We start from the raw sequence: 16,965 nt of genomic DNA on the forward strand, positions 1-16,965 counted from the left end.
ACAGAAGTAGAACGAATCTTAATTAGAAACGCATTGTGGCGGTGTGCCAAATGCGCACTATACAGTCTAAGCAATGCCTCAAAATTAAAACGATCTCTCGCTCCAGCAGACAAGACACTTCGCATCGTCTCGAAACAAATAATCCACCGTCGCATTAATACTAAAAGACGCCTAATAAAAGAAGCACAGAAATAGAACATACTGCAATTCTCCTCGTCGCTGTTGTCCCCACAATCGTCCTTGTAGTTGCATCTGGACGACTGCTCGATGCAGCGCTGAGTGGAGTTACACCTAAATTGATCCAGCCGGCAGGCTGGCTTCGCAGTGTCGCACTTCTCCTCGTCCCTGCCATTCCGGCAGTCCAAGTAGCCGTCACATTTCTTCTCCTTCGGGATGCAGAGCTCCGGCGTCGTTCCACCGCAACGGAAGTCGTCCGGTTGGCACTTCCTGTAATCTTTTTGACACTATCAATCAGCGATATTCCCCGCATTTTCTAAAACCGAGCAAACTTTGCGCTTTCAAAGTATAATAATACGAAGTCGGTTTCTCAGAGTCCGAAGTACTTTGCGAGCTACTGGAATCGCAGAAAACAACACCGAGCGAAAGTACGCTGCTATAAATGGTGAGTGTGGGTTTGCGATCCCTGCAATCGTAAAAGCAGAAGTCTCTTTAAATTACGTAAGGGGCATTGATTGGTACTATCTCTCGTCGCAATAAAAAGCGCTATTACTCCTACTAAGAAATGGAAGACGACCTCTATCGCGAAAAAGATCACGGACCCTGGCCTAGATTCAGAGTGTCCCTTCTGCGTTCACTGTGCCTAGCCTGATGTTGTACTTACTTTGTCGTTATTTTCTGTAATACCAGTTTGCGAGATAATAGGCGACTCGCAAATTAATGAATACTCACTGCAGCCGGCTTCATCGGTTCCATCGACGCAATCGACGGTCATGTCGCATCTTTGATGAGGAGGTATACAATAAGTCTTATTGAATATATACTGGCCACAAGTGATCTGTCCAGCCTCGCAGTCGGGCGGTGCTGGAAGGGAGAATTAAACCTATTAATAAACTCTGCGCTACCTCTGTTATGGGTCTATTACACGGACCGATAGTCGCGTATTGATTCCGCAACCTGATTCTGATATATAATTCCTGGCATCAATTGAATCTAACGCTAGCTAGGAGTGGAGGAATCTCCCGTGGTTCGTTATCGATGCGTTAAAGGACAAACGCACAGGCAAGGGGGTGGAGAGAGTATCCAATGTCCTCTTATCAAAAAGTAAATAGCATCCAGGACTTAGCTTAGCTTTCAAGTGTTATCTGAGCACTTGCAAATAACAATATCGTTCTCTAACAAGGGAATCCCGCGAACCCGGACTCACCGATTGGAACGCAACTTTGGGGGTTTTTAGAGAGACTCAAAACAAGAACAACGATGTTTTTCATTTGGGCCCTATTGCCCTTGGAGCGGGTGATAACTAACCTCAAAGTCTAACTGGCACTTCCACTTTTTCGCGTGTAACTCTCAAAGTACAACAGACAGAAAAAAATGCTTCGAACAAAAGTTTAATGGCGCAATAAGCGCTACAAACTTGCGTTAACAAAATTTTGAAAAAAGTTTTTTTCGGCGTCCGTAGGGTTGGTAACACTGGACACCGTTGTTCTTGTTTTGAGTCTCTCTAAAAACCCACAAGGTTGCGTTCCAATCGGTGAGTCCGGGTTCGCGGTGTTCCCTTGTAAGTAACAAACACGCATCGTTGTACTTCTCAATTGTATCTACGGCGAGCTCTTCACAGAAACATGTCGGGAATGCTAATATTGGTGTCCAATGTATTAATGATACGCTCGCTGCAATTTACGAGTACAATAACTACATTCGGGATGACTTTTAATTCATATTTTCCTACCACACGATAGCTCCTTTCATATTGCGTCATGCACAACAATTCTAGGTTACATCACCCTCGGAACAAATGTTTAACAGGAGATTTCGACCCGATTGCGAGTCGCAGAAAAAGCGGGGAATCACGCGAGCACGTGTTGCCTGTGCGGTTCCACGTGGATTATCTTCCTTTCTTAAAGTTTATATGTGTCCAGGGGATCTCGCGTGAGCCGGAAGCGCATCGAAGAGGAGTCGACGCTTCCTACCGGAAGTGTTTTTATCGCTGGTTACGATTTCCATTCCTTTGTATAACGGCCTTACCGGGAGGACATTGCGAGTGCCATTATTTCGCGTTTCTGTGTTCGATTTCAGTTGCTGTCGTCAATTGCGAGATTTTTAGTTGGTTCGGATATGTGAGAGGTGGTGAGAGAATAATGCGGGGCACTTACTACAGGATTGGAACTCCTCCTCTGCGTTTTCACAGTCTTTTTGATAGTTGCAAACTAAGGTAGCCGGTATGCAGGTGCCATCTAGACATCTGTAGCTGTTGCTACCACATCCGCTGCCGCCACCTGCAAAAGAACGAAAAAATACGCTCGTTACCGCTTTCCCGCCAAAAGTTCGTAATTAATTTAAAATGAAGGAAGGCACACAGGGCCGGCTTCAGTGTGAAGGGGCCCGGGGCAAGAAATATTTTGGGGCCCCAAACAATTTCTAAATGGCAAAAAAGCATGAGAAACGCGATCACGAAAAAAAAGGATAATAAAGAAAAGAAAATAAAAAAATAAGAGAAATAAATAAACATTACTATATTTAAATGTATGACTTTTTTATTGCCATGTAATTCATAATATATCAGATTAGTGTATTAGAAATCATGTTTTATTTTTTTTTCTGAATTTTAATCAAATAAAAAATTTTCGGACTTATTTTTTTCTTTTGCATCCACTGCACCCTCTGTGCACCAATAAGATTCCTTCAACCCTATCATATTAAGGTCGACGAAAGAAGGTAGCTTCAATTTCAAAGATATTAGTGTCGATCAATCTAAGTAGGACACCCTGTGTATGGATTTGTTCGGAGAAACAAGCACTAGCGAGAAAGGGATAGGTTAGAGTGCCCTCTAGCGGCAAGTGCGCAGATACTACTGCAAAAGTATTAACAATCCGAATGCAAGCGATTCGAAAGAAAAGAGGGAGCATTCGTGACTCGATGCATCAGTAGCGTGATAGGTGAAAGGTTCAATGAATACTGGCAGCTCCCTCTCCAGGTACACAGAAGAGCCTCTTCTATTTGACCGAAAAGATCCGCCTCGGACGATTTCTTTTCTTCCTATAACGTTCCGCAGACTTCATCTAGCGAGCAGGACGACAGCGATTACAGTATTCAATTCCCCCTAGAACCTGTTCCCAGCATATTTTCGAACTGAATATCGAATCAGAAATAAACGACATTTGGTAACAATTCTGCTCTACAATCGCACTAATAAAGCACTAGGGGGGTGTAATCTGTTTACATGAAATCTGGTAAGTTGTTGAAGAGTTGATAGTCAGATTTATATAGGGAATTTCTATGTGGCGAATTATCTAGGGGAAATTCGAAAAAGCGACGAAAGTTGTGTTATGGGATATTAGTATGTCAGAGATGACAGCCGCGATTAAATTAATTTAACGCTGATTAAGATCCAGCTGATGAGGAATTTTGCATAAATAGGTTAGAATCGAGAGGCCTGGTACTACAATTAAGGGAACGTTGCTTTTCCTAAACAATAAGATAAAGTGAACGCAACGGTCTCGGATCTATGCTCGAAGATGTGCACTTTCTATGAAATCCGTGCAACAGGTGACGACTTTTCCTGCACATGAGAACGAGCCATACGCAGCTGCGTGTGCACGCGCAATTATAATTACGCGTAACTGCGCGCGGGAATTACAAAATTTCGACGCAAGGTATTTTCACTGTGTATCATCTAACGCGCACATCTCGCTTTCTTCTCTCGATTAAAACGGAAAGTGTTCAATTAATTTATTTCCATGAAAAGAATTTCATCTGAAATTAATTCCGGCCGTTAGGAATGAAATATAAAGAATAGTAACGAGGGAGAAGAGAAGGTTTCGGTCGAAATTAGTTTCTGTAGCGTGTCGTTCTTTTTAATTTTACGGAGAATCAGGCTTGAAATTAATTGAATGGCTTGAAAAAAAAAATGTTTAACGCGTAGATAGCCTTTTTTCTATATAAAAAGATTAAACACCGAGCGTGGACGGGAGACAGAACGGTACCGACTGGCACCGAGTAGATAGAATCTCAACGGAATCTAGCTGGAATCGGTTATCTAGCACGAACAACTACCTACCGTATATGTGCATCCTTTCAAGGATAACATCGACAGGATGCTTAACGTTTCTCGTTCGATGATGTGTGCGCGATAATAGAAGCTCTTTCTGCCTCAAAATAACAAGGACACATACCTGCGTGTGTGGAGTAAGTAGTTAGGTTTTTACGAACGCCCCTGGCGGGCAAAAATGGAAACGGGATAGGAACGCGGATGGGCCATGCTCGAAGTGTGTCGAACTATGATTAAACTTCGATGAACTATGGTCAAATCGAAACCAAACAGCAAGGGGTTACAAGAATTGAGACGTATTGAAAGGAAACTTATATACACATGTACCTGGTATCGGCATTTGAAATCGATAACATGCCAGAGTCATTACCCTAGGAACAACAACAAAAGCATCAACACGGTCCCAAATAGTATTTCTAAATACAAAGAACCAATGACAACTATTGATTGTCGAATGACAATAGACAGACACTTCCATATCTTAAACACATCTAAGATATACGTACCTATAACTATTATACACACTATTGTACGAAGAATTCCGGAATCGATACTATGCAAGCCTCCAAGAAGCCGAGCTAATCAACTCCGTGAAATAAGAATCGCAAAAAAAACTGAGGGAGGTGCTTCAATACCAAAACCAATCAATTCCCCGTCCAAGACGTTCATACGTAAGAAAGCAAAGCAACCAGATGATACAAAATGTTTCCAATCTCCCGAGCAGTCCGCCGCGGCACGCATTTCCTAAATATCTTAATGTTTCTGGTCACGGTACGCCGAGGAACGTGTCCTCGGTATGAAAACAGGTGGTTTCTTCCAGACGACCGATCCTGCCACCTAAAAGACCACACGTTCCATAAACGTTCCTCGTGCGCTTTATCACCATTCCGTGCTTGATCCTACCACACTCACCCACAAACATTATCGTGAAAGCCATGACTTTATAACTGAAACAAAAGCTCCACGGAGTCCCAACTCCTAAATACCAATTTCCCCCGAAAAAATCTCTGCCCAAAGGAGTTCCAGAAACATCCAATTCCGCTTCTAGCATTCGTAAGTATCTCCGCGCGCAGGTTGCGAATTTTCTCATCTCTACGCTGCGAATACGTGCGCCGTGTCGCCGCGGAGGGACGCTCGCGGGGAAGAGAGAGAGAGAGGGGGGGAGAGAAAGAGCGTAGGAGAGGGGAGAGGTGTAGTGCACCGCTCGTACCAGGCGGTGCGCCCTGGCACCGAAGGCAGACTCGGCCAGACTCGGCCAGACTCGACCGCCTGTCGGCCAGAGGGAGGGAGGGGGAGAGGCAGGAGAAGTGCACTCGCCTACCTTCGCTCCTCGGCGCGATCTTTTTTGCGCGATCCTCTCGCGACCTTCTCTAGCCGAGAGGCTCTCCCCGTCGCACAGCGGCACGAGATTCTTAAAACCTGGCCGAAATATGTAATTTCGAAATTGAGATAGCAGGAAAAACTTGACATTAATCCTGAATTTTGCGGGAAGATATTTTTACAAATGTCCATCGATACAGAGGCTAGGTTACCCCTGAAAGCAGTGACCATCACTCTTGTGGCTCCCTCTACCATTTACGTAGCGATCGTCTAAAACGAATGATTATCGATGCGCGCGTTCTGCTTTGCCTTTTTCGCCACCCAGTTTACAGAGATTAATAGCAGCATAACGGTCCGTGGATATCGAGCATTTGAATTGAATGATGTGCATTTATTTCGTGAAAGTAGTTTATTTCGCCCAGAATTATAGTCGGCGAAATTAGTTTTTGTAGTCTATGTACAGATTCGCTATTCTCTTCCACGTACTTCCGTCCCATCTCTCTGACATATGTATGGTTAGTTTATACTTGAATTGAAGAGGCCTCAGAGCCTCCATTTCTTAATTTAAAAATGCGTTAACGTTTAGAACACCAATGAGCCGACTACGTATATGAATTTCGACCACGTTCTCATAAATGCTTCCCAGTGGAGCCTGGTCGGCTGGCCCGAGGTGATCCGGGGACACGCGATTTTTTGAATAATTCAGCGTCCTCCTTGGGACCTTCGATCCCCCTTACAATTATATGCCCATGTTTGACGACTGTATATGCTCGATGAGATTTTTACCACTCGCCCGAGGACAGGTCCTTGAAGATTTCCATTCGGCAATTAACCGGGCGCCGAGTCACGCTCGGGCACACGCAGTTGGGAAATGTAATCGTTGAATTCGAGCGCGGAGTTTCTGAATAATTCAGCGGGTAGTTAATATTCGACGGCTCGGTACTATTCGGCAGGCCTGAATGCGCGGCTGTTTGTTTAGTTGCCGTGCGTGGAGTGGATCGAGTTAAGGGGCAGAGTTCAATAATTACGAGTTCATCGTACGTCCATCTCTGAAGGAATCGTTATCTATTCGACGCATCTTCCAATTAGGCGGAACACACGAGATTCCACTATACTAGGTGCTCGCGCCGGGGCGCTCAACCGTAAACGCGAACCGTCTGGAAGTGCTGCAATCGCAAAGCCATAGGAATATAATTACCCCATGCCCGTGCATAAAGATCGCAATTGTTGGGGATCACTTTCACCCGCTGTCCCGCCTAGGTGCGCAACAGTTACGCGGCCGGGCGGTCTAGGGAGTTTTAGGGGATTTCCCCTAGGCTCCTCGTGCGCGAGGATAATTCTTCGATACTCGGCGATCGTGTCGCTATTTTCGAATACCATTGGAGGAGCAATGAAAGATATGGGTCACGGTGGATTGATGGCCTGACGTGACTCAGTGCTGATCGTTTTTGAAACGTAGACGAGCCTAGTGGCGAGAATCTGTCTTAATCCTTAATTGCTGACGTACAGTCTCGCTGACCTCATTGCATTTTCATTCCCTTATACGAATCAGCCAGGCGTGCTCTTGTCACTGGAATCTTTCGCGTGCGGTGCAGAGCGCAGCTTATCTGCGGAAAATATTATATTTCCACAGACACTGCTTATCTGTGTTGCCGGAACGATTTAGCGTAATGCCATGCACGGCACTTTTCGTGATAGCCGAGTTCCGTCTTGCCGGCGATAAAATTTCGTGTAATTTGCTTTATCAATCACGCCTCATCAATAATACCAACTCCGCACAAGCTTCCATTTTCTTGTCTCGAATGACGCGAAATAATGACCGTGAAAATGGGTGGAGCGTAATTCCAGCTTAATGGCGGGTAATTCGTGTCTAGGATAGAACCGAAGAACATCGACGTGTCATGTAACGGGCGGTCAATAAGTGCGATCTTGCCCTGGATCGCTCGATCTGGATTCTTCTTAACGAGAGAACGATGACCCGAAATCTTCGCCGAGGAATATCGAAATGAGGTGCGAACGCACGACCTTAATTTCGCCTCTGGGGTCTTTGACTGGCGCGACTGTACAAGGCGCTTGTACAGGGTGTTGAAAAAGTGACGGTTACGGCTTCCACGTGTGCAAAAGACTTGTCGCATGATTTTATATGAAATTGAAGGTTAAAGTTAATTTTTTTTTAATTTTAAAAATCTTAAAATATTAAAATTTTGAGAATATTTAAAACTATTAAAATTTAATATTAAAATTTCGCAGATATTTAAAAATATTAAAATTCAATATTAAAATCTGGAAAATATTAAAATTTAATATTAAAATTTTGCACATATTTAAAAATATTAAAATTCAATATTAAAATTTGGAAAATATTAAAATTTAATATTAAAATTTTGCAGACATTTAAAAATATTAAAATTCCACATTAAAAATTTGAAAATATTAAAATTTAATATTACAAATTTGAAAGTATTTAATAATAAAAATTTGAAAATACTTCATATTAAAAATTTGAAACTATTTAATATTTAAATTTTGAAAATATTTAATATTAAAATTTTGAAAATATTTAAAAATATTAAAACTTAGTATTAAAAATTTGAAAATATTTAAAAACGCTAAAATTTGATTTTAAAATTTTGAAAATATTTAAAAATCCTGCTTATATCAAAGAACATCTGTGCGAAATTGTATAAAAATCGGTAGAGTCTTACTCAAATTACAGCGTGCACCGTTTCCAAAAATTTGATTTCGAGAATTTTTTTTTTGATAAAGTATTGATCATGAGGAACATGAAAAATTCGATCTTGTGAACTGGTAAAGGTGGTCTACCCCCTTTGAGACTCTTTAATCAAGCAGTAAGGAGATATTTGTTCCTGTATTACGTTTCAGTATCCCTTCCGTTCGCTTAGCGTTTAAATCGAGCGGATAAGCGCAGGTTGTGCCGCCAGAATACTGATCTTTCCACGAAAACCTATATGCGCGGACGTGCGCGCGCACAATAACACGGCCGGAGCCTCGGCTCCGTCTAAATGGAAATTCCGTGTCGTTTCGTAGAAAGCGTGCCCTTAAACGGCGTTAGAGACGAATTCGTTCCTCTCGCGACGCTTATGGGCACACCGACTTCTCCCACAGAAGTATCGCTGATCCTTCCCGCGAAAGAAACAACGACAAAAACGGAACGACGTTTTTACGCACTCCGACGCTTTCTTACTTCAAACCCTGCGTTTGGTGCTGCCCATGAAACTTTCAAGAAGCTTGCGACGCGCATGCGCGTGCCACGCGCGCTTCAACTCGCTCGAGCGTCGATAATTCGACAAAAGAACTCTTTTATTCCACTAATCTGCATTTAATTAATCCCTAGATACTTTCCCGTCTATTTTCAAGCTCCTCCAAATGGCACACCTGTTTCCCCTAGAGTGATCGTTTACGGTTCTTTTTTAACGTAACGGTGCTTCTCGTCGATAAGTGACGGTTCAACGGATCTCCCTTATCACGTGAACTTTTAGGCTTCGCCAGTTTTAACGTAGGTGTCGCTCCACTGCAATTGTCATATTTAGGGAAACTATTTTATCCGCGAAAGGGAAAGGTGTCTGAAAAATCAGGGTTAGCTTCTTCTAATTACCATTGTACCCGTTTCACGATCGGTTCTCTGTGCGCAAGAGTTCGCTGGTTCTACAGAGCGAGCTGCATTAAACAAACTGGCGTAAACGTGTGCTTGAGACTGGAGATTAATGGCGTAACTAGTAGCGCGATGTGGACGTCGCTTAAAAAGCTCCCTTCACCCACGGCATTAATCGAGCATTCGTCTCTCCGTGGCCTTGTAGACACGTACTACAAGTACAGTAGGTATGAGTCGAACGGTTGAATGGCACACCTATTTACGTGCGTCTCGATTGCTCTCGCCAGCCATCGTTCGTTGATCCGACTCGCTCGATTCACTCGGAACGTTCGAGCTTGGATTCGAGAATTTTAATCGCCGCCTCGACACCCGTGGGCATTTCCTGTTCCATCTATTCGTTACACCGGCAAATTCCACGATCCAGAAGTCTGGTAAAGTGGATTGCAGTCCGGGACGGGTGCTCGATGCGCGGCGATCAATGTCACGCGATAATTGTTGAAAGCAGAGAGAAAAAGAGCAGTCCGGTGAGCAAGCAACCTCCCCCGACGGCTCTGTTTCAAGCAATGAGGGCTTATTGTATGCTCGTTCCAATTCCAACCATCATAGCGCACCGCGGTGCACTTCCTTTCGTTCGAGTCGATTCCGCTTCATAAAGCCAACACCGTCAGCCTTCGATGCGCATCGGACGTTCTCCCTTTACCCTTTTTATCGTTCATTAGAATACTATGTATAGCGTCATTTTCGACGAGTCGAATTAAATCAGCGCCTTCAATGGATTGGGTATAGTATGTACTGTTACGCTGCAACTATGCTACTATTGGGTTCAGCTGTGCTGCTATCGGAGCTCCCAGGATTCCACAACTATACTGCTGCTGTACTCTCCCTGCGATGCAACTATACTGGGGCGATGATAGATGACGACTATAGTTGCAACTATATCATACTTCTATCACTAATACTGCTGCTATTTGCACTATCCTGGCAATTTTAGTTGTGTAAAATGGGACAACTATAGTTGCAACTATATCATCCCTACTATATCACACCTATATCACTAATACTGCTACTATTTAATTACACTATCGTGACAGTATTAGTTGTGTGAAATGTGGCGACTATAGTTGCAACTATATCTTCCCTACTATACCATACTTCTATCGCTAATACTGGTACTAATTAACCTAATGTGAAGATATTAGTTGTGTAGAATATGACAACTATAGTTGCAACTATATCATCCCTACTATATCACACTTCTATCACTAATGCTTCTACTATTTAATTACACCATCGTGCAAATATTAGTTATGTAAAATAAGACAACTATAGTTGCAACTATACTACCTCTACTATACCATACTTCTATCACTAATACTGGCACTAATTAACCTAAAGTGAAGATATTAGTTGTGTAAAATATGACAACTATAGTTGCAACTATATCGTCCCTACTATATCACACTTCTATCACTAATGCTTCTACTATTTAATTACACCATCGTGCAAATATTAGTTATGTAAAATATGACAAGTATAGTTGCAACTATACCACCTCTACTATACCATACTTCTATCACTAGTACTGCTACTAATTTCACTATCGTGATAATATTAGTTATGTAAAATATGACAACTATAGTTGCAACTATACTACACTTCTATCACTAATAACTGCTAAATACTAATTACACTATCGTGAAAATATTAGTTGTGTAAAACATGACAACTATAGTCGCAACTATATCAACCCTACGTTCATCGCAGTATCACTATCACCCCACTATACTAATTGTCATACCGCGGTACCTACGTTAGCGAAAAAAAAGTTGCGAAAATCACGATCTCTGCCTGAAGTTCCGAGGGGACCCTGGGAACCGTTCGAAAGTTCCAAAACGTGTGGATGCATCCGTGCGACTTGCATCTAGCAGCGGGCGCGCATCATCGCTCGTAAATTAGAAAGGAGGAGTGTTTCGACGTAGCGAAGCAGCCGAGGGAAGAAAAGCCAGGAATCTTGAATAGAGGCAACGCGAGCCCCGGCATTCGCATTCTTTCTCGTTGATATTCTCCGATCGTGCTTCTCGATGCACCTTCCTAAAGGTTTCCAGGTCGTCTGCCACGATTCACATTTACCATAGCACTGCCTACCGAGCAGCTCTGCACCTCTCGCGCCCCATCCCACCATACTATTTTCATTTAAAAAAAAAAACAGCGCTCTTCAACATCAGATACGAGCCACGTTTTTCTCCACCAATTATGCAACTAGCAAGATTGATTAACAAGGGGATTACTGGTTCAATGGACGACTCGATTGAATGAAACTTGCCGATCGGATAAATTGCCGACTAAGAGACGCTGCAAATAATTTATCGATATGCTAGCGACGCGCTAAGTAAATGGCCGACTGAATGAACGTCTGGTTAAATCCATAGACGGGCGGAATAAAAGTGCAGGGATATCCCATTGATTCGTTCATGGGTCGATCGCGTGGGAAACTGCAACTTTCACCCATGGGATTACAAGAGAGCTCGGATAGCGCGAATCTAGCGGTTCTCGGTGGCCGTTGACTGAATCGCAATTCTTAATGTCAGCCTGGCTCCTAGTAAACTTTAACCAGCCCATTTATCCTCTATTCCCTCTGTTTACTTCAGAACCCACCACCAAACGATCGTACCACGATAAATAACACAACTATTACAACACTAAATTATTTGCCGAAACACGCCGATTAACCCTTCGTGGTCACACCCTCGTGTAATCACAAATTGGTCACACGGGGTCACTATACCCATACCGTGATTTTACCATTTTCTTTTACGCTGAAATTTGTAGTTAAAAAAAATAGTTGTGGAATAAAGCAATTTTTTTGTTAAAATTCACCAAATTTGTAAATTTTAATATTACAGTGCCAAAATTTACAGAAATAGGTATTAGCAGAGAAAAAAAATCGCTTGGGGTGCGATACACCCCGTGCGAACATGAGGGGTTAAAAACACCCAAAATAAATTTGTCTCCTACCAGGCTTCGTTGAAAATATTTAATATAAAAAATTTGAAAGTATTTAATATTAAAAATTTGAAAATATTTCGTATAAAAAATTTGAAAATATTTCATATAAAAAATTTGAAAATATTTAATATTAAAAAATTGAAAATATTAAATATTCAAAAATTGAAAATATTTAATATTAAAGAGTTGAACATATTTAATATTAAAGAGTTGAAAATATTTAATACAAAAATTTTGAAAACATTTAATATTCCAAAATTGAAAATATTTAACATTAAAAATTGGGGAATATTTAATATTCCACGCTTCGCAATGCACCAGCTTCGTTGCCGACAAAAACAACTTCAAAAATCGCCGTTCAAGGCGGCCCCCTTGAAAACGCAACATCTCCCACGAAACAAATTATATCGCACAGTTCCGACTTGTTTTTTTTTCCACGGGCAGCGTAGGCCGGAGGAGATTTAGCAACATCTACAACTTCCCACTGAAAGCAAAAACGACCAGAGGGATCCTGTTTCCAGAGTCAGAGCCGTCTGGTTTCCAAAAGACCGGGTGTCGTGGCGCGCGGGTATCGCCGAGCGTGCAGGACATAGAGAAACAAAGAAACGAAGACGGTAGAGGGAGAAGGAAAGGGAGGAAGGTGTCCAGGAGGCAGAAGGAGAACGTAGAATCGAGGAGGCATGGTCCCGCTATCCGGTCGGCCGCTAGGCCGAGGTCGATGAACCTCGGCCCGCCTACCGACTTTACCTGCCAGCCTCGAACCTGCCAACCTGGCTGACTTGCACGACTCCGAACGTATCGGCAGGATATTTCGCCTACGACGAGCTCTGCTAGGCGATATTTCGCGTTCCAGGCGTCACTGGCTGCGAATAAAGCTGAACAGCGCGGGTATGCGACGAGGGAAATCATTGGAGTCGACGACACCTGGTTCGTCTTTCAAAAATGAATCGAAAATGAAGAGGAAGAATTTTTCCTACAACCCTTCGTTTTCGAGAAAATCGAGGCTGAAAATAGGGTAGCCACGCGCGCTCTGTTTAGTCTAGCGCGCACGCACTTTGGAGGCTCGTTACCTCGAGAAGGAATCCTCGTACGAGAAAATGGCATTCTTTAATTTCGGTCCATTTTATGGAGTAGAATCATCTAAGTGTATCTTTTTTTTTGGAGGGGGGCTAGTGGTTAATTTTATTATTTAATTTTGGTTTCGTAGATCAGCAGCTTTTCACTTTTGAGGAAATTCTGCGAACTTTTAGTTTTCAATTGCAAGCCGAGAGTAATTTGCAATGGCACACTTTGTACGGTCGTGAGCATGCGCGTGTGCGGGACGTAAAAATCTTCCATTGCCAGGAATGCCTACTGGTAATGTGGAACCGATGTTAGTTTTCACTACGAGTTTACAGTAAGACTTCTTTGCACCGGCTGCCTCTGGCGAAATTGTGGCAACTATTTTCGTTCAATGGATTCTCCTAAAACCGTTGAACTTGATCTACTGCGGATAGCGAACCTTTCACGAGTTCAGGGAGTCCATCGACCGTGAACTGGAGGCCCGCAAAAAACGCTTTAAGTAAATATGATCGTGTTACGGTTCTGCGTGTGCCGTGTATATCGCGTGTGTGGCAATGTATCAGCACCGAAAGTTAAAATACCGTGCTCAGTCGAGGATTAAACTTGAAGGTCTCTGTCACTTCTTTCGACGGACACAATCCTTTGTGCTCGTTATTTCGATAAGGAGAAAACATATTCCACTTTAATTATTGCCTGTGGAAGACTTATTCCTGCATTAATATTGCCAGTGGAAAATTTATTCCACCTTGAATATTCCCAGTGGAAAAAATATTCCTTCTTTAATATTACCAGTGGCAAACTTATTCCACTTTTAATATTGCCATCTTTAATATTCCCAGTGGAAAACTTATTCCATCTTTAATACTGTCATCTTTAATACTTCCAGTGGAAAAAATATTTCTTCTTTAATATTGCCTTTGGAAAACTTATTCCACTTTTAATATTGCCATCTTTAATATTTCCAGTGGAAACAATATTTCTTATTTAATATTGCTGGTGGAAAAAATATTTCTTCTTTAATATTCCCAGTGGAAAAAATATTTCTTCTTTAATATTGCCACTGGAAATTTTTTTCCACCTTTAATACTGCCATCTTTAATATTTCCAGTGGAAAAAATATTTCTTCTTTAATATTGCCTTTGGAAAACTTTTTCCACCTTTAATACTGCCATCTTTAATATTTCCAGTGGAAAACTTATTCCATCTTTAATATTTCCAGTGGAAAACTTATTCCATCTTTAATATTTCCAGTGGAAAAAATATTTCTTCTTTAATATTGCCTTTGGAAAACTTATTCCACTTTTAATATTGCCATCTTTAATATTTCCAATGGAAAATCTTATTCTACCTTTAATATTGCCATCTTTAATATTTTCAGTGGAAAAAATATTTCTTCTTTAATATTGCTGGTGGAAAACATATTTCTTCTTTAATACTCCCAGTGGAAAAAATATTTCTTGTTTAATATTGCCTTTGGAAAACTTATTCCACTTTTAATATTGCCATCTTTAATATTTCCAGTGGAAAAAATATTTCTTATTTAATACTGCTGGTGGAAAAAATATTTCTTCTTCAATATTCCCAGTGGAAAAAATATTCCTTTAATATTTCCAATGGAAAACACATTCCACCTCTAATGCATTGCACTTTCAACTTTTTTTTTAATCTCAGCAGGTTGTTCTCGAGTCTCCTACAAAGGTGTTGGCACAAAGTGCAGAAACGCCACGTATATGGGACATGGTGACCATGTCTGTAAACTCGTGCAAAGTAACGCAGTCACCAAACACTTAAGTTTAAGCAAATGTTAAATGCTTCAAGGTGGGGACATTTCATGGATGTTTTCAACAAAAATATTTCTATTAGTCTAGTCGAACGAAATGTCTGTACAAGCAAGAGCTTCGATTTTTTCCTTCGAGGTCAAAGGAAACGATGTTTCCTGAATACTCAAGAAGATAGCGGTACTTTGATTGGAATGTAATAATAGAAAATCATTAAATTTCTGATCGTCGATGCTTCGATTTAAGCAATCGCCAACAAGAATCTTCGTTTTAAATCCATACCCAATTTTTTAACAAATATTTCATTACATAAAAAAAAATCATTATCTAAATTACGACTCTGCTCTAGGAACACAATAATCGAATTCATGAATTCCAATAAAATAAACATGCTCCATGCATTGGTCACCGGTGACCCACGATATTTTTCAACTGCACAGGCGAACCTATTTTTCAATTCGCCGTTGCCATAAAATAGGGAGAAGTGTGAACAGATTCACACAACTATCAAACCTCTGTAACTTAATATCGCGGTAAATTTTATCACGTTTTACTCTTGCGGTGGCACGTAACGAGTTAAATAGCTTAATCAGAGTTAGTGATTTAGTGACTTGCACGCTACTTGGGCTATTAACACTTCAACCGGCGTCGGCGCGTTTTCGCGCCGAGGGATGTCCTAGGGGTGTTTTCACCCCGATATTTTCCAAAAAGTATTAAAAATGGTCCTCGAGAGTCCCAAACAGTTTCTTTAAAGGCAACAATAATAATAATTCGAGCTTAAAAATTCCAAACGATGAATCCTGTTAAAAAAGTACCTATTTTCGAAAATCTTTCACAGAATTTCTGTGACAGTCTCAGAAAGGTCAAATAAAATTCGTAGAAATTGACATTTATATTACTGTCTGAATATTGCGAGCCCTGGCGAAGGCATCTCGCTGAACCTTGCGCCACTCAAAGCCTTATTGTGGCCCGCAGAGTGCATCGAGGCTGGCAGATCCTCCTGCGCGTTGCGCGTGCAGTTATTAGTACGAGAAAAAGAAGTGGCACGAATCAGTGGGTCGATGAAACCCAAGAGCCTTGCACTCGAGAGTTGCCTGAGTTTGCAAGCTCTGATTCCTTCTTTCTTCTTCCAAAGAAGGAGAAAGTTTCTCTCCTCTTGCTCGAGAAGACGACACGGCATCATGCCCAGGCATGCGTCTCGCATGCTAAAAGCTTCGCCACTTCTAAACGAGAAATTATGGCAGCAGTTTTTTCTTTTGCTTTCTACGAGTTTTGCAATGAAATGTAATTCGAGGAAATTTTTTATTTTCCGCGGTATTATCCGCAACTTTTATTTTAGGAGAGTGACAGCTGCGGTGGGAATTTGCGATGGAAGTGGAATGTTGTTTAATTTGATTTAATTGTTATAGGAGGTTTGCGTAATTCTTTGGACTTGCAGGATGAAAGGATAAACGAGTTTTCTGGGCGAGGCTGTTTGGTTATTGAAATGATTGCTGTGATTATTGTTGCGAATATAATCGAGGAATTTTCTCATTAATGCAGCGATGAATGTTCATTAATCAATTGTAAATCAACTATGTCGAGCGAGAGCGCAAGTTCTCCGGGAAGATAAAGCGCCTCAAATGTTATTCAACGATGCAGAAAGTCGCAGTATTAATAGACGATTGGATAATCCGTGTGCCATCATTCAAGCTCCATTAAAATCGCAAATCGTAAACATACATTAACGCACGCGGAAAGGCAATTATGCTAAGAGAATTTTAATGCGACTTCTGCGAACTTGAGTACACCTTTGTGAATACTTCAGTCATGGTCATCATATTCTGAAGAGTTTTGATAAGATAGTTGAAAATTAATGTTAAAAAGTTTCGAATTAAATTTTGTGATCGCAAAATATTCAACTTCTGAAATTGCGGTCACAATGTTTGAGAGTTAATGTTACAGAAGATTCCAATTAG

The 16,965-nt window shown here is 41.4% G+C and overlaps 1 protein-coding gene across 1 annotated transcript in view; it reads right to left on the reverse strand.

Moving 5' to 3' along the window:
• Mgl (low-density lipoprotein receptor-related protein megalin) overlaps positions 1 to 16,965 on the reverse strand; it is a 43,053-nt gene that overhangs the window by 18,448 nt on the left and 7,640 nt on the right. The window contains exons 2-4 of the mRNA XM_076827951.1: positions 2,334 to 2,456; positions 910 to 1,041; positions 203 to 454 (exon numbers count right to left, since the gene is read on the reverse strand). Coding sequence (XP_076684066.1) covers positions 203 to 454; positions 910 to 1,041; positions 2,334 to 2,456 — 507 coding nt within the window. The remainder of the gene's footprint in view (positions 1 to 202; positions 455 to 909; positions 1,042 to 2,333; positions 2,457 to 16,965) is intronic.

Source organism: Andrena cerasifolii, chromosome 15 (genome assembly GCF_050908995.1).
Source record: "Andrena cerasifolii isolate SP2316 chromosome 15, iyAndCera1_principal, whole genome shotgun sequence".
In the NCBI taxonomy this organism is placed as follows: domain Eukaryota; kingdom Metazoa; phylum Arthropoda; class Insecta; order Hymenoptera; family Andrenidae; genus Andrena; species Andrena cerasifolii.